Source organism: Melanostigma gelatinosum (assembly GCF_949748355.1).
Source record: "Melanostigma gelatinosum genome assembly, chromosome: 17".
Taxonomy (NCBI): Eukaryota; Metazoa; Chordata; class Actinopteri; order Perciformes; family Zoarcidae; genus Melanostigma; species Melanostigma gelatinosum.
Window position 1 is genome coordinate 21,811,891 of NC_136650.1, and position 26,724 is coordinate 21,838,614.

Below are 26,724 nucleotides of genomic sequence, written 5' to 3' on the forward strand. Positions count from 1 at the left end.
ACTGCAGCTGTAAATATCTGCGAAACGTTTCTTCGACTGCAATGCCAAGACGAGCAGCACTTTAAAAAGCACGCTGCTGCTTCTCCTCTCATGATAGCCGGCCAAATGCACATTTGTTTCTGTTTTGTTGCGTCTGTCTGTCGCTCCATAGACGTCGTGTTTGTCCTCCTCCTCCTCCTCCGACCGGACTGTGTAGCCTGTGAGCAGGATGTCGACAGACGGCATGTAAAAGATAAGATATACAACTACAAGACTTGCTTATTCTCGCCTTTGGTGTACACTTTGATGTCTCGTGTGTTCTTCATTCTTTGGCTGTAAATATCCACAGCAGCTGCTGCAGTGTGTTCAGTCTACAGTCCCTCCCTCATTGTTTAAGCCAAAACTATGAACTGAATTGTAAAACTTGAAAGAGGCAAAAAAAAATGCACCATAAATAATATGTAATTTTGTAATCCTTGTGTGACAGGGACACATGGAACAGCTGATTGTCCTTCTTCTCTGCTTCTCGCGCAGAGAGCGCGTGCAGGCCGTGTCCGGACGGCTGGACGCCTCAGGGACACAAATGTTTCCTGTTCAGTGCGCACAGGGCCGACTGGATCAGCAGCCAGTACCGCTGCCTGGCACTGGGTGGCGCTGTGGCCACAGTCAGGACAGAGGAGGAGCAGGTGAACACACTCTCACACACACTCACACACACTTTGTTCCTGCTCTGTCCCTTACATTTGTACTTTCCATTACATATATCATCCATTAAGTCCATTCAAAGTGTGTGTTTTGTGTCATATTACACATCAGATCAGTTGAAGCTTCTTTTCTTGGCGTTTAAGTGTCCTACAGGGAACTTCCTTGATGATATATTCTGTCTGTCAGCTTGTAAACATTTGAGATGCTTTCCCTGAAATATCAGCTGTTGGGCAACGTGCACACACACACACACACACACACACACACACTCACACACACCAGCAAAGAGGGAAGTTAAGAATAGATCGAAGATCTCTATGAAATATGGAGACATCTGCATGTCGCAGCTCGAGGTCATCTCGGGTTTTGTCCTTGACTGTTTTCCTGTAACTGTATCACAGTCGCTGTCCTCTGTGATGTTCCCACAGTGAGGTGAGGTGAGGGGGTTTCGGGAGAAGAGGGGGAGGGATATCTAAACCGTGTCTTGGTGGGTTCCGCAGGTGTTTCTGTGCAATAAGAGTCTGAGCCAGGGAGACTCGTACTGGCTGGGCCTCAGGAGCAGCGGTGGTGACGCAGGCTGCCAGCGGAGCGACGGCTCCCCGCTGGAGGGGGGGCGGGGTGAGCTGGTGACAGGCGGGGGGGGGGGGGGGGGGGGGGGCGCTGATCTCTTGATCTCTATTCCTGTAGCTTGAGACTTTGGTCACATGTGGCTAGAAACTTGAGATGAGAAGCAGTTCAAATGTTTATGACCCTGAGAAACATATTTAGAAATAAGCACAGAATAGGCCGTTCCTCATACTCTAAATATTTAAAAATAAAATCAATAAAAACTGGGAGCACATGACATTAAATTAACATAACGTTGCGATTGTTGTATATATACAACAGTATATGCAGTATTATATTTATATTTCAACAAACACGTGCGTGTGTGTGTGCGTGTGTGCGTGCAGGTGTGTGTGTGTGTGTGTGTGTGTGTGTGTGTGTGTGTGTAGGTAATTTCCTTCTGTTTCCATCATGGATCTAGTTCATAATATCAGCAGCATCCTCTCACTTCGCTCATAATGTGATTCAATGTGCCTCTCTGAGGGGATTGGGAGAAAGTGGGCGGCTGTTTTAATTTCATGATTTGCATCTTTTGTGTGGAGGAGTAGTGGTCGCCATGGTAACAGATTAAAGCCTGTGTTTTTGTGCTGTTGTTGTTTGTTCCTCCCTGCAGGTTTTGGGAGCATGAGCCGGCGGGGAGCTGTGTGGTCGACTCACCCCAGGACACGACTACAGGAGGAGCTGGTTCACCGACAGATGCTCCAACCTGCTGACGAGGATCTGTGAGCAGAGGAGACGAGGAGGAGAGGAGAGGAGGAGAGGAGGAGAGGAGACAAGCTAGTCTGCACTGAGAGGAGAGGAGACGAGGAGAGGAGAGGAGAGGAGACAAGCTAGTCTGCACTGAGAGGAGAGGAGACGAGGAGAGGAGGAGAGGAGAGGAGACAAGCTAGTCTGCACTGAGAGGAGAGGAGACGAGGAGAGGAGGAGAGGAGAGGAGACAAGCTAGTCTGCACTGAGAGGAGAGGAGACGAGGAGAGGAGGAGAGGAGAGGAGACAAGCTAGTCTGCACTGAGAGGAGAGGAGACGAGGAGAGGAGGAGAGGAGAGGAGACAAGCTAGTCTGCACTGAGAGGAGAGGAGACGAGGAGAGGAGGAGAGGAGAGGAGACAAGCTAGTCTGCACTGAGAGGAGAGGAGACGAGGAGAGGAGAGGAGAGGAGACAAGCTAGTCTGCACTGAGAGGAGAGGAGGAGAGGAGAGGAGGCAAGCTAGTCTGCACTGAGAGGAGAGGAGACGAGGAGAGGAGGAGAGGAGAGGAGACGAGCTAGTCTGCACTGAGAGGAGAGGAGACGAGGAGAGGAGGAGAGGAGAGGAGACAAGCTAGTCTGCACTGAGAGGAGAGGAGACGAGGAGAGGAGAGGAGACAAGCTAGTCTGCACTGAGAGGAGAGGAGACGAGGAGAAGAGAGGAGAGGAGACAAGCTAGTCTGCACTGAGAGGAGAGGAGAGGAGAGGAGGAGAGGAGGAGAGGAGGAGAGGAGAGGAGGCAAGCTAGTCTGCACTGAGAGGAGAGGAGACGAGGAGAGGAGGAGAGGAGACAAGCTAGTCTGCACTGAGAGGAGAGGAGAGGAGGAGAGGAGAGGAGACAAGCTAGTCTGCACTGAGAGGAGAGGAGACGAGGAGAGGAGAGGAGACAAGCTAGTCTGCACTGAGAGGAGAGGAGACGAGGAGAGGAGGAGAGGAGAGGAGACAAGCTAGTCTGCACTGAGAGGAGACGAGGAGAGGAGAGGAGACAAGCTAGTCTGCACTGAGAGGAGAGGAGGAGAGGAGAGGAGACAAGCTAGTCTGCACTGAGAGGAGACGAGGAGAGGAGAGGAGACAAGCTAGTCTGCACTGAGAGGAGAGGAGACGAGGAGAGGAGGAGAGGAGACAAGCTAGTCTGCACTGAGAGGAGAGGAGACGAGGAGAGGAGACAAGCTAGTCTGCACTGAGAGGAGAGGAGATGAGGAGAGGAGGAGAGGAGAGGAGACAAGCTAGTCTGCACTGAGAGGAGAGGAGACGAGGAGAGGAGAGGAGACAAGCTAGTCTGCACTGAGAGGAGAGGAGAGGAGGAGAGGAGAGGAGACAAGCTAGTCTGCACTGAGAGAAGAGGAGGAGAGGAGGAGAGGAGAGGAGACAAGCTAGTCTGCACTGAGAGGAGAGGAGACGAGGAGAGGAGGAGAGGAGAGGAGACAAGCTAGTCTGCACTGAGAGGAGAGGAGACGAGGAGAGGAGACTCTCCATAATCTTAAGTCCCAAACAATAACCATTTTGAATTTAAAAAATAAACAATAATATTGTTAGAGACACAGATAAACTGCGTGCTCAGAAAACTTTGAAGGGGAATGGGTCTGCAGTTGCACCTCCTCACATCGTCCACCAGGTGGCGGTGCTGCCTCTTCAAACGTTACTTTAAGCGTTGATTCGTTTTACCCAGCATGCACTGCGAGTGAGCAGCCCTTCAGATCACTAACTTAAGCGTTGAGATCACAGCGGAATTCCTCCGTGAAAGGTAAACAGTTATTTTAATATGCATAACATGCTTTATGCTTCTGCAGCACGTTGTTTATCAATTGCATTGAAATATATGTTTATCTTAGTCTGTTGCTGAATAATTACCATGGTTAAAGTTCATTAAATATGCACGTTTATATATATATATATATATATATATATATATATATATATACATAGACATAGACATAGACATGTATATACATATACATATACATATACATATATATAGATATATATATATATATGTCTCTAGTCAGTGTGGTCCCCTGTCTCTCTGCTGTGTCTCTAGTCAGTGTGGTCCTCTGTCTCTCTGCTGTGTCTCTAGTCAGTGTGGTCCTCTGTCTCTCTGCTGTGTCTCTAGTCACTGTGGTCCCAGTTTCGAGTGTCTCACACTGTGTTGATCCTCTGCAGAAGTCCAGCAGCTTGAAGATGGAGGAGAAGATCAAGAACTACAGAACGGCTCCATCGACTCTCGCTTCCCAAACACCAACCAGACCCGCAACTGTTTCCAGAACTATCTGGGTAAACAAACACTTCACCGCCTTCGTTAATAAAGTCTCACTGTCTTTGTTTTTCCTGACCAGACAATAAAAAGGGCTGAATTTACAAAAAGGAGCCAGATATCTTATCTTAGTCCCTAAATGAATTAGCATGAACATTTGTTTCTACCTTCTTGTTTCATATGTTGTTGAGTGTCTCTTTCAGGAGAATAATAATGTTACTTCTACCTGACGATTGGCCATCTTATGTCAGACGGAGGAGGAGCGGTTTGTTCACTGATCTAAGTGTCTTAAAGCTGCATTCTCTCTAGTGTCCACCAGGGGGCGACTCCTCTGGTTGTATAGAAGTCTATAGAAAATGACTCTACTTCTCTCTTGATTTATTACCTCAGTAAACATTGTAAACATGAGTTTATGTCTCAGTCTCTAGTTTCAAGTCTTCTTCAATACAGCATGATGTTCATTTAGTACATTATGGTCCATTTAGAGTCTCACAGACCATAAAGCAGGGGATGCTTTAGGGCGGGGCTTAATGTGATTGACAGGTTGCTAACGCTGTAATCCAAGATGGCGTCCACTTGTCATATACAGTCTGTGTTGCAGACTGTGTTGCAGATCTGAACGGACACATTCCTCCGTCTTCATCTTAGTATGTTGGTGTGAAGCCTCCGCTCTTTCTGTACAGAAGCGAATAAATCAATGATGATGTTGCTGTGAACCTCGTGTCCTGTTTTGTATTTGATTTTCATTCTCTTCTCAAACAGCAACATAAAATACCAAGAAAATTAGAAAGTAAGAGCCTTGAGCATTAAAGCTGTTTTCTTTTCTTTTGAAAAGTGACAGCAGTGTAACATTTATTGCAGTGTAACATTTATTATGTCTCCACAGTTTAGTTAAATGGTCAGATATTAAAGAAACTAAGGAAATACATTTTAATTGATTTAGCTTAAAATCACAAAGCGGGTTTCTTAATATTTACAATACGCAAAACCCTCCATCCTATGACCCCATTTGCACAAATAAAGGTTACATTTAAAAGATTTTTTTTAAGTGCAATTGCAATATGTATAGTGGCAGTACTGCGTAAAGTTTAAATATATGAAGTAAAAGTGTTCGCAATAAAGACATAAAAAATAAAACAACTCAGAGCCTTTACCAGACAAATTCACCACTTTGTGTCAAAACAGGACAAAAACGTCAGATTAGATTCAACGTTGTTGTCACAGTACAGAGTTTAGTTACTGAGCCACGAAACGCAGTTTAGCATAAAGAGTGGAGAAAAAACAGTACATTTAAGGTTAAAAAAACACTGTTCTGGAGCTTTTGATCATATCACATGATCTTCATCTGCAGATTTAGTTTGCACTCACAGGACTTCTCATCCAGTCGACTGTAAAACATTCAATTCAAATGTTCATTCTTGACCTTGGAAACACGTAATCTCACCGAGGTCCGTTCAGCATCTCTTCTGGAGCTTTTGATCACTGAGAGAAGAAACAGATAATTGAGTTTTTCACAACTCATTCTGCCACAGCTGAATTGTTGCATAATCGTTCTGCACAAACCGTCCATGATGCACCGTCACCTGACTTTTCTTATAGCCTCTGTGTCACGAGCAAATCACAAGACTGGAAGAACTGCAGTGTGAGCATCATTCGATGTTTATCCGTCTTTTATTTCACATTAATATGGACGGTGTCCTCGTGTTGTGGCTGTTTAAAAGCTGTCTGCAAAATGCAAAGAGAAAAAATAATAATTTTTGAAAAGCAATCAATTGTACAACTGGAGCATCATCATCTGAGCGCGTTGCATCAGCACCCTGCATCAGCATCAACCCTGCAGCTTCTGTCAAGGTCGCCAGCGAGAGGCATCATGAGGTCGCTGAGGACACCGAGAGCGCGAGGGAGTGGGGTGATGGGGGGATGTCACAAATCCCTCACGACCCTTTAGGACCCGCCCTACCGCGCATGCGCCCACGGTTTCGTCATCTAAGCTGACCAAGTAACCGAATAAAGGTCCGCGTCCATAATAGGAGGTGGTCGCGCGCCTCGCCACCACCTCACGGGATGCGGTGATGATGCACGTGAGTCACGGATTTCTGCACGTAGAAGCGGAGGGGCGGGGCCACGTCACGGCATCCCAGCGTTCCAGTTTTTCATAGGTTGATGGAGCAGACGGGAGGGGGGGAATGAAATAATAAAAACATTTACGTGCGGTTTACGTGCGTTTCTCCTCGCTGCTCCCGTGTGAGACGGATTCCGAGAGTAGAGGAGGGAGGGTGCTCTGCTGCAGCTCACCGACGGCTATCTTTGTCACGACAGGTGAGTTCTGCTGCATTTGTCACGTTTCTGCTGCTTTTATGCGTAAAATCTCCTTTCGTGGCCCAGTTTCTGTCTCACTGAGACAGAAAGAGGTCAACTGAACAATAAGTCATCTACATTCATGTCCTGTTTATAGCTTTACATCAGGCATGTCCAAAGTCCGGCCCGCGGGCCAATCACGGCCCGAGGTCAGATTTTATACGCCTGCGCCTTCTGTCTTAAAATGCATTATTTATGGCCCGCCAGCACAGTCAAAACGGAATGAATGTGATGAGATGTTCACACATGAATGCTTACATTTGGTTACATTGCTATTTGCTGTCATTGAAAATAAAATGATTCAATAACAATGTATGTATCGGCTACTTGTATTGTTTCAAATAATGTCAGCAGGGACTGTTGGCCCTTTGGCATTTTCACATTATCAAATCTGGCCCTCTTTGAAAAAAGTTTGGACACCCCTGCTTTACATAGTGATCAATACAAACTGCAGGATATCGATTAGTAGTGAGAGGGTGAAGGACGGGAAAGCGGACGCGTCCTGCCCGCCAGAGCCGGCTGGTACCACGGACAGCGCCTAATGTGGTGCGTTTCTTTTCCTGCAGCTGTGCGCGCAGCCGGGCGGGTCCTGCAAAGCGTCTTTCTCTCAACCACCACCTGAAGATCTGCGTCCTCGTCAGTTGGAGTAAAAATTCCCGACTGTATACCAGAAGATGGAAGGAAAGGCAAGTGATCGCTGTCTTTCTTCATATTCGGTTGAGATCAGGATGTGGTTTTGTTTCGAGGTAGATTATTGGTTGTTGTTTTTAAAGGAAATGTATTTCATCATTGTGACTCTCGAGTTCACTGGAGTTGTGATGTGTGAGTACTGCGCGTGTAAGGAGCGTTTCTACATAACGGGCGTTGTGAGTCTGTATGTTTGCCATTACAACTCTGTGAGTCACCCACTGCTGCAGACGTGAGGCACATCATGTTTGTGACGCTCTCTTCAGTGTGCATGCCTTCGTTTTGATATTGTGGACCAAAAACAAGAGACAGAAGAGAAAAATCATTTTAATTTGACTAATTTATCAAGCAGGCAGCTTTGGACAGACTTAGATTTAGGATTCAAGGTTATGAAGTAATGTTCAAACTTGCATTTCTTCTGCAAACACAGATTAAACAAAATATCTTGAAAAGCGACAGCAGAAACTATTCCTGCAATGCAAAGCAACAGAGTAAACACTGAATATGATGATGCGTTATTGAGAATGCTTAGTAGCAGAAAATAGACCAGAATGCAATGCAGCTACAAGACGCCTCTTCACAACTAAAAAACCCACTTTGTCTCTCTTAGCCGACTCTCTGCACGTATCTATGTTGTTATATTTTCTCCATAGTTGTTTTTGGACCTTTTTGCAGTCGTTTTAAGTGTCTTTGTAGTCACTTTGTGTTTCTTTGTAGTTTTGTGTCTCTGTTGTAGTTCCTCTCTTTTTGGCCATTTTGTGTGACTTTGCCATTGGTTTGGTCTTCCTGTGGTCATTTCTTTCTGTAGTTGTTTTTAATCTTTTTGTTTGTTGTTTCTTTTGTCGTTTTGAGTCTCTTTGTGTTAATGTCATGTCTCTTTGTGTTCATGTCATGTCTCTTTGTGGTCTCATTGTGTCTGTTGCAGCTGTTTGGCTTCTCTTTAGAGTTCTTTTGGTCTTTTTGTGTCTGTAGTTTTATGATTGTGTGGGCATTTGGAGTCTCTTTCTGGTAACTACGTGTCTCTTTGATTGACATTTTGTGAAGGCCAGGGGTCCTTGACACTTTGGGCCCCTGGGCCTGAGCCTGGTAGACCCCGTCAGAAATCCATCCAGCATGAATAATGTCTGGTAGTACATTTAGTCATTGTATTGGTACGTTTGTATTCTGTAAATGCATCGTCCTGTCGTGCTCTGACTCGCCGTCCTGCTCTTATGGCTCGTGCTGAATATTGACGAGCTCATCATCACACGACCCTCCCGTCCCGCTGGAGTCCAGCCTGAAACGTTATCGAATTCATCCACAAAAACAGCTCGATACATCCAACCTTCCTCCTGCTTTCACTCCAAAGTCGAGTTGATTGTCTCGCTGCTGGCTGGATGTAGGTCACATGTTACTGACTGTGTGTGTGTGTGTGTGTGTGTGTCCACACCCACCTGCACTATTGCAGTAAACTACAGTGTCACTTTAGTGTGTGAGACCCTGCTGCATGGGTGCATGCGTTACGTGCTGTGGTTTCTTTTCAGCCTGTGCCAATAACAATCTCACCTCCAGGCTGTTGCCACAGAGACGAAGGAAGGATGGAGGGAGGGAGGGAGGGAGGGAGGGGGGGAGGGGGGGGGAGGGATATGGACTATCGTAGATGGATGGATGGAGGGGGCACAGTGAAAGGGAGACAGCTTTATTGAGGCGAGCAGAAAGATAACGGCATCGCTTACAGATAATAAATGAAGAGTGTGGAGTTTAATAAGGACAGTTAGATCCATTGTTTTTCATGTGCAGACACCAGAAAAAAGAACTCCTGAGTGGTCCAGCTCAAAGGCCACACACGTATTAGGCTGGAATGGTGTCATCGTGACACCGGTTACCATAGTAACGCAGCATCTGTTCATCAAATGTGGGAGCTCTACAGCAGGCGGCTAAACACAGAAGTTCGTCTGGAGCTTGAATCCATGCCTCGTGGAACATCCTTCAGCTTCTATTCCTACATTTATGTCGTGTTTTTGCTCTTTTTCAAACGTTAATTCCTTTTCATGTTAGGACCTTTGATATTAAAATGATTGACATCCAATAATCTGTGATATATCATAAGATTAAAGAGGATTTCAGCTGTTTGAACAAAGGATTTTTTACCAAAATAATAAAAGCTGATTGCACTTCCCAGATGCCCAGAAAGATCTCAACGGAAATGTTAACGTGTCACTAACAAGCAGCTGAATTGGCTGAATAGGCTGAATAGGCTGCCGTCATGTGACCAATCATTCCTACTGAGTCACTGTGACTTGACAAAAAAACAAAACAGAGACGGACACAGTCGATGAGGGAGACAGAGAAAAGAGGAAGGTGAACTTATACAGCCGTGTGTGTGTGTGTGTGTGTGTGTGTGTGTGTGTGTGTGTGGTGTGTGGTGTGTGGGGTGTGGGGTGTGGGGTGTGTGGTGTGTTTTGGCCTGATTGCATTTGAAAGAGATATTTTCGGTCATGAATTAAAGAAAAAGGAGATTATAGCACCTGTAGCATTAGGGCTGCGGCGATATGCAGAAAATCAAATATTACAATACTTTTTGACCAGATACCTTGATTTCGATATTGCGACGCCATTGTAGGTTTGACTATTGGTGCTTTCAGACAATATTTCCACAATAAGATTTTTGATAAATAATAATCAGTGATGAGGATATAATGACGAAGTGGAAAATAATAGAAGAGAACAGCTGGAACAGTCTGGTCAATTCAGAAAACTACGTTGTTACAATATCCAAAATCGATATTGATACAAACATTGTTTATCTCCCAGCCAAACGTCTTCGGACGCAGACTGGGGATTAAAAATAGAAATGATGTAATGTTTTCCAGATTACTTGGTGAAGGTACAGTGCATTAGTTCTGAACCACGATATATATTGTATAGTCTTTTTAAAATGTTGTTATAATTTATCTTCTGAGATCCACAAGAGCAGACATCAGTCCGTTTGCAGACGCACCAGGTAAACGTAGCGGTCGGCTAACCGGATTATTGAGCGCTCGTAAATGTCACAGAAATCCTCAGGGAACGTATTCAGTCATTTCACTTATGCAAATGAAGGGAGGCAACAAAAACAGCGAAAAGGCTTTTAGGCCGAAGAGAAGATTTCATTAATCTTGAGAGCTGGAAAACATCTTCGATTTAAAAGAGGTTGATTCACCGGATGAACGCAAAGATCTGAGATGTTGACAAGACAAAGACCGAGAGGGTTTAGGAGTGACTGACTCCTGCTGTAGCTTTGCTTCAGGCACAAAGTAACATGTCACAGGTGAAAGATTCTGTTTCCTCCTCCACCTCATGCGCTATGGTCACACATCAGGACGCCTCCTCGTGTGGCATCACTCAAAAGGCGTCATGACTCATCTCACGGCTCGCTGGTTCATTTCAAGGCTGAAACGGGGAGTTTCTGAGATGTTTGCAGAGAAAGTAAATGTGACATTTTTACAACCAGGGTCCCTAAAAATATAAAGTGCTTCCATTTCATATCTACCTGCTTATATAGTTTCATTACCTTATCTCTGGCCTTCGAATCGACTGCAGAACATAAGATAAAGATTTTCCAATCGCTCCTTTGAATAAACCCACTTTGCCCTTCAAATCATTTCCCAGTGTTCCTCTCTCCCGTCCTCTGATTGGTCCTCTGTGGCCGACGCCCATCTGGCTACAGTGAATCCTGAGAAGTGCAGTCTACGCTAATATTACCTGACCTCGTGCTGGTGTTGTCTACCAAGGGCAGCGGATCACCTGAGGCCTCTCCAGGCGTCCATACCGTCTCATATAACAGCTGCACATTCTGCCGCGTCAGCAGCGAGTCCCTTTTTAATACTGACTTACAGACATCAGCAGAAACAAAGACACAGTGGCCTAATTTAGGCTGCTGTGATATATATATATATATATATAAGTATATATGAGATTAATCTGGACGCTTTTAATGATCTTTGTTGACCTCCAGTAACTCCACTGTTAAATGTAAATGAACATTCCTGATAATTCTGGAGAAACGAAACCACTTTCAAACACCAGCCTCCATCTGCTTCTTGAAAATGCCACGAGCGCATCGTTATTTCCTCTGAATGCATCTGATGGAGGCTCACAGAGGCTCAGGGGTTAATACATCTCACCGCCATGACGCCAGTGAAATGGAATATTTGAAATATTCAAACGAGGCATTGTGTGATGTTAACTTTTGGTGATTTTAGGAGAAACCTACAGACGCAAACAGATGAAGTCGTAAAATCAACAACTAAATGTGTGTTCTGCATATTTTATTTCCACTCGTCTGAAAGTCATGGAAGCAAAATAAACTGAAATCTCAAAATTGACCAGAGCAGGAAAAACAAGCTTTTTTACTCAACTCGTGATTCACGACAGATACTCCGATGTTTACATGGAAAGCATGAAGAGCCGATGTGTCATGAGGAGTCCAGTATAAACATGATGTCTGGTGTTATTGTTCATGCGTCACTGACCTGCCTGCCGTCAGCATCACAGTTTTATTGAATCTGTATTCCGGCCGCAATTACTGTAAATCTCACTATGAGCTGAGATGTCATGTTCATTATGTCTCTCTCTCTTCGTCTCCTTCCTCCACCTTTACTTTCATCTCCACATCCGTCTCCATCTTGTTTGCTTTCGTCACGCTTCTTCTCTTCCTCTTCTTCCTGACGTGTTCTCTTCCGTCTCTCTCGCCGCAGGAAAAGCAGGTGACAGGTTATCTCCTGTTCTCTCTCGGCACCGCTGTCATCGGCTCTCTGCAGTTCGGTTACAACACGGGAGTCATCAACGCTCCGGAGCAGGTTGGTGGTCAGTTGGTATTTCACATCACAAGTCTGTTTGTTGCCTAAATCTGAAGGCTCTCAGGCTGAACATGCACACAGTCTGAACCTTAGCTTCTCCAGATGTGAACAACAGCTATTTGTAAAGGTAAACATCTGCAAATCATGTGACGCGAAGTCAAACGACCCAGCTGCTGATTGATGCCTGAAAAACCAAAACCAAAGAGATACGAGAGGAGTGGTGCAGCTTTACATCGGACTGTTGAGTAGAACAGATTTAAAGCTTAAAGACTTTCCCTACTGCAATACGTCTGCTTCTACTTATAACAATACTTATTCTACTGACGAAACTACTTCTTCTACTGACGAAACTACTTCTTCTACTTACAATACTACTTCTACTACTGGCAATACGTCTGCTTCTACTTATAATAATACTTATTCTACTGACGAAACTACTTCTTCTACTGACGAAACTACTTCTTCTACTTACAATACTACTTCTACTACTGCAATACGTCTGCTTCTACTTATAATAATACTTATTCTACTGACGAAACTACTTCTTCTACTGACGAAACTACTTCTTCTACTTACAATACTACTTCTACTACTGCAATACGTCTGCTTCTACTTATAATAATACTTATTCTACTGACGAAACTACTTCTTCTACTGACGAAACTACTTCTTCTACTTACAATACTACTTCTACTACTGGCAATACGTCTGCTTCTACTTATAATAATACTTCTTCTACTGATAAAACTACTTCTTCTACTGACGATACTACTTCTTCTAATGATGATACTACTTCTACTTACAATACTACTTGTTCTACTGACGATATTACTGACGAAACTACTTCTTCTACTGACGAAACTACTTCTTCTACTGACGAAACTACTTCTTCTACTGACGAAACTACTTCTTATACTTACAATACTACTGCTACTACTGGCAATACGTCTGCTTCTACTTATAATAATAATACTTCTTCTACTGATAAAACTACTTCTTCTACTGACAATACTACTTCTTCTAATGATGATACTACTTCTACTTACAATACTACTTCTACTACTGGCAATACTTCTGCTTCTACTTACAATAATACTTGTTCTACTGACGATATTACTGACAAAACTACTTCTTCTAATGATGATACTGCTTCTACTACTGATGATAATTCTACTACTGATGATACTTCTGCTTCTACTGACAATACTAATGCTTCTATATACAATAGTACTACTGTTGTTATACCACTGCTATTCAAGCTGCTAAAACTGCTGCTACTACTGACAATACTACTACGGCTACTGTTATCCATTCTGCCAGGCGTACTACTACTACTACGATGACTGTCTGCAGACCTCAGTGCACTTCTGTCTTTATACAGGAAAGATGTATCTGTTTGTTCATCTCTCCCTGCCACCAGAAACTGCGTTCTTTCTTCAATGCTACCTGGGTGGAGCGTTATGGCGTGCCCATCACCCCGGGGGTCTGCACCATCGTCTGGAGCGTCTCCGTCGCCATCTTCAGTGTGGGCGGCATGGTGGGCTCCTTCAGCGTGGGCGTCATGGCAAACCGTTTTGGCAGGTAGGGAATCAAATGTCATTCGGTCTGTTGAACGCACAGGTAGAAATGTCTGTTTTGCATCTTGACTGTCGGGGTTCTTCCGGGACACGTTCAACGTCATTATCCGGTATTTGCTTTGGGAGTTGTGTTGTTCCCTTCATGGCTCTGTGTGTTTCCTGTGTGGTTCCGCTGAGCTGTCACGAGCCATTAGTCCGAATGGAGCTCGTGGAGCACGTCTGTCTTTAAGACCTCTGCTCGGCTCTGATGTTCCTCTGTTCCTCCATTTGCCTCTGAGTTTTACCCTCAGCATCAAAACGCAATCAGTTTCTTTCCTTCTGTGGTGAGCCTGATGTTTTGACCGCAGCCATGAATGTGTTTTCCACATCGAGTTAAAGACATTTGTGGTTCACAGTGGACACATATTTGGCTCTTTCCCACTCTTCTTTGCAAACTTAAAATGAAAAGAACAACAAGGAGTTGAGATTTGGAAGGAATACTTCAGCATTTTGGGAAAATGCAGTTCTCTACAATTAGCTTAGCTTAGCATAAAGACAGAAAGCGGAGGTAAACGACTTCGCTGGACTCCGTCCAATGTTTGTGTCAAATTAAACAAACAAGATACAGTGTTTCTAAAGTCAGGCTAGCTGTTTCCCCCTGCTTCCAGCCTTTATGCTAAGCTAAGCTAATAACTATTCACTCTCGCGCCCTACTTAAAGGGCCAGTGTGTAACTTTGAGAGGGATCTATCGGCAGAAAATAAATATTATATTAGTAAGTATGTTGTCTTTTGTGTATAATCACCTGAAAATATGAGTCGTTTTGTTTTCATTGCCTTAGAAGGAGACGTTTATATCCACATACAGAGCCGGCCGCCATGTTTCTACGGTAGCCCAGAACGGACAAACCAAACACTGGCTCTAGGTGGGGCCATTTGTGTTTTCACATTTTTACTTGGCACGGGACAAGTTTCAGTTTGTTGCAATCTGCAACCTCACCACTCTAGATGCGACTAAATCTCACACACTAAACCTTAAATTCAAAAAATTTAGATTGGTATTGTTGTCTCATTCTCCGAAAGAGAGCGAATGAGCCGAAAATGTTTCTTTAAAATAGCTGTAGCTAAGAAAATCCAGGACTAAACAACGCACAAAAGACAAAAATACAGACAACTACAAATAAAAGACTTCCTGATATCCTTTATCTTCACACGCAAGGTCACACACACTCACACATGAACAAACATGTGTTTGCCCTGTAAAACTGCACTTTAATGAACTAATCAGATGAGGAAGCAGCTGACATTCACAAACACTGACGCAGGTCAATCAGTCCTGACACACATCAATGGTAATCCCTCAATTAATCAATAAACTCGTCAATCTTCTTCAACCACAAACCTCTCAGCTGCGTGAAATATTCAAGAAATGCAATCTATTGGTTTCTGGTACAGGGACGCAAATGCTATTTTTCGTGTTTTTTTTGTAAACCTAACTGTGGTTTTGTTGCCTAAACCTAACTTTCATTTTTAACTGTATGTAGTCCCGAAAAAAACAAGCATTTTGTGATTATTTCAAGAACTGCTTTGAGCCTGTATTCGCTCTTCCCAAAACTAAAACCATTTTTTTCCCAGTAAAATAAACTGATGCTCTCCTCCTCCTCCTCTTCTTCTTCTTCTTCTTCTTCTTCTTCTTCTTCTTCTTCTTCTTCTTCTTCTTCTTCTTCTTCTTCTTCTTCTTCTTCTTCTTCTTCTTCTTCTTCTTCTTCTTCTTCTTCTTCTTCTTCCTCCTCCTCCTCCTCCTCCTCCTCCTCCTCCTCCTCCTCCTCCTCCTCCTCCTCCTCCTCCTCCTCCTCCTCCTCCTCCTCCTCCTCCTCCTCCTCCTCCTCCTCCTCTTCTTCTTCTTATTCTTCTTCTTCTTCTTCCTCTTCTTCCTCCTCCTCCTCCTCAGGCGTCGCTCCATGTTCCTGGTGAACTGCCTGGCGGTGATCGGCGGCCTCCTCATGGGCTTCTCCACCATCTGCGCGTCCTATGAGATGGTGATCGCCGGTCGCCTGGTCATCGGCCTGTTCTGCGGTCTCTTCACCGGCCTGACCCCCATGTATGTGGGCGAGGTGTCACCCACATCCCTCCGTGGGGCCTTCGGCACTCTCCACCAGCTCGGTGTGGTGGTGGGCATCCTGATCGCTCAGGTCAGCAGGAACCTCACATTTAATGACCCAACAGATGTGGATTCATACCATTTCTTACGATATCATCCAGTCGGCTACACCGCAGACTTTGACTTGAGATGGATTAATCCGCTTTGCTGTGACTCTGATCCAGCTGTTGTGGCTCTTGGTGTTTAGGTCTTTGGTCTGGAGGCTCTGCTGGGCTCAGCCAAGCTGTGGCCCCTGCTGCTGTCCCTCACGGTGGTCCCGGCTGTGCTGCAGTGCATCCTGCTGCCCTTCTGTCCGGAGAGCCCTCGCTTCCTGCTCATCAACCTGAAACAGGAGGAGGAAGCACGCAAAGGTACGCACTGATACTGCTACGATACTTCTGCTCCTCTTGACAATACTACTTCTTCCACTGACGATAATATTGCTCCTATTGACAATACTACTTCTTCTACTGACGATACTTCTGCTTCTACTTACAATAGTACTACTGTTACTGCTATACCACTGCCATTTAGGCTGCTATTACTACTGCAACTATTTCCATTCCTACAGACATGTACCACTAGAACATTGTGCTGCAGGCATTGCCTTTACTGCCACCAGTAAAACCAAGTCTACTGCTACTTCTACCGCTGCTATTACTGCTACAACTACGAAGACATCTACTGCTGCTGTGACTTCTACCATCTGTACTCCTACCACTGCTTATTCTACAGTAACCACTGCTTTTATCACTGCTACAAAACTACAAAGTGATGAAGGAAAAAGAGAAAGACAGACGTGTCCAAGGCAGAAAAAGAGCCGATGAAAGTGCTAAAAACAGAAACGCTCACCCAGAAAACCGAGAGACACGGAGACGTCGGTGCTTAACAGGTACTCAGGTGAGATCAGGTGAGATCAGGTGAGACGGGATCGTTTCGCAGCTTCAAAGAGTTCTTGAACAGGCAGAAGGTTTTGACATCTGTTCAACACGCTGCAGCCTGTCGGGGTCGACTCTCAGGCTCTGATCCACTTCTTCATCTGACACAAACACAAGGCCAGTGAGCAGCCGCATCATAGTTGTTGTGACTGTGTGGCGTTTGTGGTGTTGACAGCAAAAAAAAAAATGTCTGCTCTTTTCTTTGTGAAGATAAAGAATCTGATGCGCTTCTTGTTGACTAACAGGTCACTGAACTGATTGTGTCACTGCAGAGTGTTTGGATAATATGAGTCAGTACCGTACGAGTATTTGGCAACTTTAAAGCCGCCGTGTGTGGGATTTGTATGTGATTAAAGCGCCTTTAAAGTGAGTTTGTAGGAGATCAGACAGTCCTGCTGAACAATGGCAATTCATGTCAGTGTCCTTGGGTCAGATTTGTGGGGTTTGAGGTGGTCTGTCTACCACGTTGTCTTCTCTTGTACAACCAGAAGAGGTTGCCATAGTTTGGGATTTTCAAAAATCTAATAGTGGCTTTTTTTTTATTTCTTTTTTTTTTATAACTGTATTGGATATAATCCATTGGAGAGCTGCAAAGAAATGAGGGGAAAGAGAGGCGAGGGATGACAGTTTCACGGCTGAACTCAAAACAGGGATATTGCGACCACATGGCCATCATTTGTTTGCGTTCTGTTGACAGCGCTGGTGCGCCTGCGCGGCAGCGAGGACGTGAGCAAAGACCTGCAGGAGATGAAGGAGGAGAGCGCCAAGATGGCCATGGAGAAGAAGGTGACCATCCTCGAGCTCTTCCGCTCGCCGGCGTATCGACAGCCACTCCTCATCGCCGTCATGCTGCAGCTCTCCCAGCAGCTGTCAGGGATCAACGCTGTGAGTCAGCAGCAGGCAGCATGTCCACACACACACACACACACACAAATACACACTTATACACTCTGTCAACATCTACTCCATCCTCTGGTCTACTTTACAAAATACACATAATAAATCAACACATACTTACAGTACAGATTACAGTTAAAGCATTAATCTCACCTGTTGAGCAGTGGTGGAAAGTAACTAAGTACATTTACTCAAGTACTATTCTTACATGGAATTTTGAGGTACTACTTGAGTATTTCCATCTTTTGCTCCACATCTACTCTACTCTTACGTATCCTTTACCAGCTGCAACAGGAAAGTGCTGAACACATTAATGCATCAATAATTATAGTCCAATAATATAATATGCATTATTCTGAAATGAGCAATTCTGCATGATGAGTACTTTCACTTCCTTCACTTTTACTGCAGTCAGACTTTGAAGAGTCAGATTCTTGTTTCTTGAGTCAGCGGTCCATTGTGTTTTGGTAGATTGAACATGATTACGTGATTGGACCTTATTTAAATTGGCTCTGAATAAGAATTACGGTAAATACCTTAAAATGCGAATAAGAATTGTCATTAGAATCTATTTAGAATTTAGAATCTATGAAAAATCAGGTATATGAAAGCTGGAAGTGCTCCAGAAAATAACTACTGCTGGGTAACGATTACAATTTTTAATCGCATTGTTATGCGCAACATTCAACAATGAATTCAAAAGTAGTGTATTGCGCACTTTTATTTTAAAAGTACTGCGATATGAACAAAAGTGCAATAACATTTGGTTTGCAAACACTTCAAACAAATGAGGTGCTTGTTAACAGCAGTATTCCCTTTACACAGTAGCAGTTATAATGTTGATCATAGATATTCAGCCGGTGTTCATAACTTCATCTTCATGTGCGTAACAGATGCAACTTGAAATCTGAAGCCTCTCTACGTCATGATTTTTCCTTTTTTTATGTTTGATAAATTCTCAGTAGCGATAACTAAATGATATGCTTATTATACATATTCCAAACAACAACACTTTAAAAACTGGAAAAAAATAATTCGTTTTTGCTTATTTTGGTCAGACACATATGCAAAGTTGATTACCGTAATATGTGTGGTATTTGTTATAAATGTACGTTGATGATAAGAAGCTGTAGCTGGAGGGACTTAGGACCCAGGGGAGTGTAGGTGAAGGAAACAGGAAGAGAAGGAAGTGACACCACGCAAACAGCTGTTCACCGCTCGCTGCCTGCCGGCCGGTTCTGGTGTTATAAATGTCCGCTTCGTAATAAAATAAAATCTGCGTCAACGCGCGATAAAATAATTGTCGGCGTTAATTAATGAATGCGTTAACGCGATAATAATGCGTTAACTTGCCCAGCACTAAAAATAACATAAAACACATTTGTTTGAATTTAGTTGTAAAACGTGTATCGTCTCCATCCTCTCCGTGTCCCCTCAGGTGTTCTACTACTCGACGGGCATCTTTGAGTCAGCCGGCGTGAAGCAGCCCATCTACGCCACCATCGGAGCCGGCATCGTCAACGTCGTCTTCACCGTGGTTTCTGTGAGTGACATCAGCGTCTTTGTCTTTCTCCCTGCCTGTGGTTTTTTTTGCGCTTTGTCCAGCGGCTCATCACCGCCCCCTTGTGTCTTGTCCTGCAGCTCTTCCTGGTGGAGAAGGCGGGACGAAGGACGCTGCACCTCCTAGGATTGGGTGGAATGGCGGTCAGCGCTGTGCTCATGACCATCTCCCTCCTGCTGGTGAGTTCAGTGCTGGAAGACGGGCCGAGGGACAATGAGGCCCGTGTAGTTGACCGTGGAAGGAGATTTAGAGAAAGTGATTCTGTGTCCACCCTCCAGGGCGTCTAAACCAAACTATAAGCACGTAAAGGTTCATATTGTTCCAGCTACTTATGAATGGCGGAGAGTAATCATCAACTAGAACAGCTCGCCTTTGATGAACCGTTAAACTCACACCAAGACAATCTAGATTGATAAACAGCACGACAGGTAGGAGGAGATTATGTATAGCTGGGATGAACTGTCCCTTTAACTTTCCGATAAAACTACGAACACATAAAAGATATGTGCAGTATGTTGCAGATATGTCTTTAAGCCACAAGGTGTTACTCTTTCGTTTGGTTAGAAAGAACACAGAGCAGATTGAATAAAGTAATTATCAAAGGTTATGAACAACCTTTACAGTCAGTACTGTGTCTTCATTAGATGTCAATATTTTATCTTCTTGTCTGATGTCTTCCTCTCTCTCTCTCTCCGTCTGAGCAGAAGGACATTCCCGTTATGAGCTACATGGCCATCGTCGCCGTCATGATGTTCGTGGCCATGTTTGAGATGGGCCCCGGTCCCATCCCGTGGTTCATTGTGGCCGAGCTCTTCTCTCAGGGGCCCCGCCCCGCCGCCATGGCTGTGGCCGGCTGCTGCAACTGGACGGCCAACTTCCTGGTTGGAATGAGCTTCCCCAAACTGGTGGTGAGTCCTGTTTTGGGTTCCGTTAGGATGTCTATTCTTTTATATGTCTTTGTCTTCTTTTGTTATGAAGGTTTTTGTTGTATTCTACTGTTGTTTTGGGTTGATTGTTTTTTGCCCTTTTGTGCTGTTTTGTAATTTATAAATGATTTTAATTCGATCATCAGATTAGCTTGATTTCCTTCTGTCGTCTTTGACTTTTTCCTTCTCTTTTATATTTAAAAAACACAAGACAGACACACGGACAGACAGACAGACACACGGACAGACAGACAGACAGACAGACAGACAGACACACGGACAGACAGACAGATACAGACAGACAGACACACGGACAGACAGACACACGGACAGACAGACAGATACAGACAGACAGACACATGGACAGACAGACAGACAGATACACGGACAGACAGACACACGGACAGACAGACAGATACAGACAGACAGACACACGGACAGACAGACAGATGCAGACAGACAGACAGACAGACAGACAGACAGATACACGGACAGACAGACACACGGACAGACAGACACACGGACAGACAGACAGATACAGACAGACAGACACACGGACAGACAGACAGATACAGACAGACAGACACACGGACAGACAGACAGATACAGACAGACAGACACACGGACAGACAGACAGATACAGACAGACAGTCACACGGACAGACAGACAGACAGACACACGGACAGACAGACAGATCCAGACAGACAGACACACGGACAGACAGACAGACAGACACACGGACAGACAGACAGATACAGACAGACAGACACACGGACAGACAGACAGACAGACACACAGACAGACAGACAGACAGATACAGACAGACAGACACACGGACAGACAGACAGACAGACACACAGACAGACAGACAGACAGACAGATACAGACAGACAGACACACGGACAGACAGACAGACAGACAGACAGACAGACACACGGACAGACAGACAGACAGACACACGGACAGACAGATTTAGATCATTTATTAAAGATCATATCTGATTATACCGTCAGAACTCTGAACATGTAAAATCAAGTGTTTCTGTAAATCTCTGACTCCTCTTCTCTTCTCCTCCTCTCAGGAGTGGTGCGGGCCTTGGGTCTTCCTCATCTTCACGGCCTTCCTCGTCCTCTTTTTCATCTTCACCTACCTCAAAGTCCCGGAGACGAGGGGCAAGACCTTCGACGAGATCGCCCGCAGCTTCGGCAGCCCGCCTCCCGACTCCTCGTCCGTGGAGGACCCCCCCGCCAGCGCCAGCACCGCCACGACGCTCCCCTCCTCTCCGGTGAAGGAGAAGGTCCCGTTGGTGGAGGCGGCGGCGCCGGCGGCAGCTCGGCCTCCCGCCTCCGAAAGCACGCCTCTCGAGGATAAAGCAAACTCGACGGCGCAGGAGAGCGGAGCGCAGCTGTAGATTGAGTTTGAATGGGTTTTAACAGAAGGAGGAATCACAGAGATTTCAATGTAAACTAGAGCCAGCGAGAACAACAGCATCATCAACTTATAATCTTTCACCTTTAAAACGTCATGCTTTCTGCTTTCGCAGACTGTTTCCTCCTTCTGTTAAATCCTCCGTCCCGTCACTGTTGAAGGGGAGCTCTCACCGTACACCACGACAGATTTAACCTACTGTACATTCCTAGGAATTAAGCTTCATTCATTGAAAGGGTGGAAGGAGCGCTGCTACTACCGGGTCCAGGTCAAAGGTGCAGCGCTGCAGTGTGCTGACTCGGACGCATGCCTCCGTGCAGGTGTTTCCAGACGCGGATTGGGACGATGCAAATCCTGGTGTTCCTGTGTTTAAAGTGTAGCCGGGCGTTTTAGTGAGTACTTTAGTGCAGTATGACGTTGTAGTTTCATCCAGTGGTGTTTAACCGTCAGTCTTGGTGTTTATTCGGAAAGTGTTCTCAAATCACAGGTCTAAGAAAAGGGATTCTTAAAATGTTCCGCCTTCAGCCGTCGACGATGAGCTTTTATTTTAGCGATGCCAAAGTTGTGAACTCTCGTTGAACACACGTCGCCTCAGATGTTTCCTCTGCTTGTTTAATTCAGGGAGAGAAGATGAGCAGCCGGAGGTCTCCAGTTGCTTTTCTTTGTCCTGCTTGTTGTTGGATTATCAGCTGATGAAGTCCAGTTCTACATTTATTACATTATTTCTTTTTAAATTGATGTTTGTTAAAAAAAAAATCATGAACTCGTCATTGGTTGAATTTCTATTGTTATTTATGAAGAGGGAAATATATAGAGGCCAAAGTACGTTGTTCAACCTCATTATTGCTTTACTGTGTTGGAGCGATGGTAACCTCGTGCCTGTGACGGGACAAAAACATGTTGTCTGAATTGTTTTAATGTAGATTACAGTAGGGTAACGTGCAATATACATTTTATTCTGTCCATGAAAAGATGAGTATTTATTACCTTAGAAATAGATTTTTGTACAAAGTATATAATTATAATACACTGAAGCTAGTTAATGCGTTCCAGCCCGACTGAAGGAAGCGTCTGCAGTGAGCTGTACCTGCTGCGTGGATCTCATTGCTCTCTTGTTTAGATGCACTTTGTTAACAAGCAGCAAAGCGAGCATTAGAGCCACACTCACTGCGTGCACGTCTGGCCAAGCTGTTGTTAGAGTAGAGTCGTATAAGATGTGCAATCGATGAAGAAGCTGCAGCCTGAACACTGGGAGCTGATCATGAGACGAGGAAACTAAATACTAATACTGTACACACAACACTTTAATGGAAGAACAACTTGAACAATTCCTGTCGTTTCATGAGAATAACTAATGATTCATATTTACAGGGAGAAATGGCGATCACCGTTGTGTTGACCTCATGATTATACGAGATAATCGGAGATATCCTCCTTTAAACACATGACTGGCAGCACAATATCAATAAGTCATGGTAGCTTCATAACATCAATCTGAGGCACCTTGAATTTAACAGATGAAAGTTTAGTCTTCAGATAATATTCAAAATCAGAGTTGATCTTTGGCAAGAATCACAATTCCTGCCGCTGCGTTTCTGGCAGTGTTCGTCGGTCCAGACGTTCTCTGCGTCCAGACGTTCTCTGCGTCCAGACGTTCTCTACGTCCGGACGTTCTCTGCGTCGTGACGTTCTCTGCGTCGTGACGTTACCTACGTCCAGACGTTCCCTACGTCCAGACGTTCCCTACGTCCAGACGTTCTCTACGTCGTGACGTTCTCTGCGTCGTGACGTTCCCTATGTCCAGACGTGCTCTACGTCGTGACGTTCTCTACGTCGTGACGTTCCCTGCGTCGTGACGTTCCCTACGTCCAGACGTTCCCTACGTCCAGACGTTCTCTACGTCGTGACGTTCTCTGCGTCGTGACGTTCCCTATGTCCAGACGTTCTCTACGTCGTGACGTTCCCTGCGTCGTGACGTTCCCTACGTCCAGACGTTCCCTACGTCCAGACGTTCTCTACGTCGTGACGTTCTCTGCGTCGTGACGTTCCCTATGTCCAGACGTTCTCTACGTCGTGACGTTCTCTACGTCGTGACGTTCTCTACGTCCGGACGTTCTCTACGTCGTGACGTTCTCTACGTCGTGACGTTCTCTACGTCGTGACGTTCTCTACGTCGTGACGTTCTCTACGTCCGGACGTTCTCTACGTCCGGACGTTCTCCGCGTCGTGACGTTCTGTACGTCCAGACGTTCTCCGCGTCGTGACGTTCTGTACGTCCAGACGTTCTCCGCGTCGTGACGTTCTGTACGTCCTGACGGTCTGTACGTCCAGACGTTCTCCGCGTCGTGACGTTCTGTACGTCCAGACGTTCTCTGCGTCCAGACGTTCTGTACGTCCAGACGTTCTCTATGTCCAGACGTTCTCTGCGTCGTGACGTTCTCTGCGTCCAGACGTTCTCTACGTCGTGACGTTCTCTGCGTCCAGACGTTCTCTGCGTCGTGACGTTCTCTACGTCCAGACGTTCTCTACGTCCAGACGTTCTCTGCGTCGTGACGTTCTCTGCGTCCAGACGTTCTCTGCGTCGTGACGTTCTGTACGTCCAGACGTTCTCTGCGTCGTGACGCTTTCTCTCAACAGTCGGCCATGTTATCAACATTTACATTTTCATGCATCACCAACATTGTACAGTGTGTTTGTTCGGTGTGTAAGTGTATGACACAAAGTATATTTTATATATTCTGTCATGACTGTTTTTTGGGGAAGATATCAGTCTGCGGTTGACGCCATGTTGTTTTATCTGTTTCAAACCCTTGTGGACATTATTCAATTCAATTAAATTTATTTTTGTATAGCCCAAAATCACAAATTACTAATGTGCCTCAGAGGGCTTTACAATATGTACACATTTGACATCCTCTTGTAAGATAATCGGTTTGTCAAAAACCTGCCCGGTAACGAGTGAGTCAGAGATTACAAATGAATCTCACATACTTCAGCGGCAGACTGGTTTGGTTTGAGATTTGGTGACTTGACATCCAGATTATCAATGTTTCTGCAGTTTGAACGAGTCGAGACAAATAATAATTATATTGTCTTTCAACTGAAAACCTGTCTGGTGTGAACGCGCTCTCCAAGACAAAGGGAATTCAGAGAATCACAAACGTACGTGAAAGCATTTGAACCAAACACGTGGACCCACGCTGCTCCACACCATCGCCATCGACTTTATGCACACAAAGATATAGAAGAGCATTCATTTGTAAATATGTGTTTAAAAAAAAGATGACTATTTATATGTTGACCTGCATGGTGACACGTGTGTGTGTTGGGGTTGTTCTTCCTTTGGGGTGCATGTGTTTGTGGTGTAGAGGGGCGGGACATTTAGGGGAATCCCTCTTCACATCTGGAGCTGTTTCTTCTGTGTGAACAAGATCACTGACTGACACTTCCGTCTCCTCTCGTTCCATTTCCGCGTCTTTCTCATCGCTCGCTCACAGCCGTGCACGTTCATCTGTGTGCCTGATCAGATCACACTCAGAGCTGCTGACAGGAGTTGATTTAGTTCAGGTTTTTAACAGTGTGAAGAGCCGAGGAGTGAACCCCAAAGTCAGCGTCTTTTCACTTCAAACCACTTCTCCTTCAGCCGAATATGGCTGCTGATTAAATCTGCAACAAATACAAACTTCTGCATTCAAACCCGGCTCTGGAATGAACCATTCAGTGTCACAGGCTTGTCTCACGCTTTGGCTGATCGTTTGTTTGTGTGTCATTTGTTTGCTCCTGATCTGTGTGTTAGTTGTGTGAATAAATGTTTGGGTACATCACGTGCAGTAAGTCTGCTGTTTGTGCCCCTCTGCAGCTCAGACTGTTATTCTGTGTGTGTGACCGGAGCGCTTTTACACTCAAACTACCATCGTTGCTGTTTCCGTGGCAGCAGGTGACTGAGACGAGACGCCGTTACTTTCAGGATGTACTAACTGGACTCTGCTCATGTGTTTTGGGCGATTAACCGCAGCTTTGGTTTGTGTAATGTGATGGACGTGAGCTGGTAACACTGTAGCTTCAGTGTGAATATTTCTCTCTGTGCCACGCTTCCCAACTGTTTCTGTTTCACCTGTGTTTGTATTGTACAGTGCAGATATAATGTTGTTAAATAAAATAGTCATCATGTCACGACACATGGTGTGAATATGTACGTGAAGATCTTTTTTTTCTCTCTTTCTAGGATTTTATGAGTGACTTCTGTGTGTATTTACGGCTCGTAAACACACGATGAGTGTACTCATCAGAACAAAACAGCTGGAGGAAGATTGCTTTTTGAAGTAAAACCCAAATCATGTCAACTTGGGCTTAGAAACTTAAGTCTGCAATACAAACTGGGGGTCCGGAGTTGAGAAAAGGTGCGCTTACCATAGTCCAACAAAAGATTGTGGAGTTGCATTATGGGACGTTTAAGATTCAGAACCTTTTGGGAGTTTGGCCCAAAAACTAAAAATCACAATATCTTTATCTTCTCCACTGCAGCATTGAATGTTGTAATCCATCTCACACCGATGGAATGAGACTGCAGGAGTGCTGAGACATCGGAGGTCCTGTCGCCACGTCATGAAAATACACAAATCCACTCCAGGAATGTTTATTTCATTTTAAATCTCTGACAAAGTCTGATGTGATATTGAGATGTTCTCAACCAAATACTTAAATACTGACAAATATGTGCGGTTTGAAACACAGAGGATGAGCCCCCGTGCACACGATACAAGCAATTAAACATACAGACCCAACAAAAACAGAGTACATGAACATTTAACAGTAAATAAATACAACCTCCAAATGTCAACAAAGTAGCCAAGTACATATTAACAAGAAAATACCTTAAGGACCATAAACTTTATGACAAATTGGGATTTAAGGGCAAATGTTGGCTATATATATATATATATATATATATATATATATATATATATATATATACACACACACACACACACACATATATAATTGTTGCGGTGCTCCAAAATCAGGAAATGAATGTGTCTCACACTGAATAATGGATGATTTCCTGATTACGCTTTATTATTATATCGTTCATATAAACTTATTTTATTGCATTAATATGTAATATTGTT

At 44.6% G+C, this 26,724-nt stretch overlaps 2 protein-coding genes across 2 annotated transcripts; both read left to right on the forward strand.

Annotated features, from left to right (window-relative positions):
• Positions 1-485: 485 nt before the first annotated feature.
• LOC306791207 (CD209 antigen-like protein D) lies at positions 486-4,933 on the forward strand (the record flags this gene model as incomplete). The annotated part of the gene is made up of 6 exons (XM_079287841.1): positions 486-665; positions 1,185-1,302; positions 1,920-2,012; positions 4,073-4,075; positions 4,195-4,305; positions 4,899-4,933. Coding segments are annotated over 6 exons (540 nt in total), but the record flags the coding sequence as incomplete, so codon positions are not given.
• A 6,546-nt stretch (positions 4,934-11,479) lies between these two features.
• Positions 11,480-22,944, forward strand: slc2a3a (solute carrier family 2 member 3a; the record flags this gene model as incomplete). The annotated part of the gene is made up of 10 exons (XM_079287842.1): positions 11,480-11,488; positions 12,049-12,150; positions 13,571-13,731; positions 15,656-15,896; positions 16,053-16,215; positions 17,480-17,667; positions 19,118-19,222; positions 19,321-19,419; positions 19,945-20,148; positions 21,249-22,944. The coding sequence occupies 10 exons, from the start codon at positions 11,480-11,482 to the stop codon at positions 21,576-21,578; spliced, it is 1,602 nt and encodes a 533-aa protein (XP_079143968.1). The 3' UTR covers positions 21,579-22,944.
• Between the last annotated feature and the right edge of the window lie 3,780 nt (positions 22,945-26,724).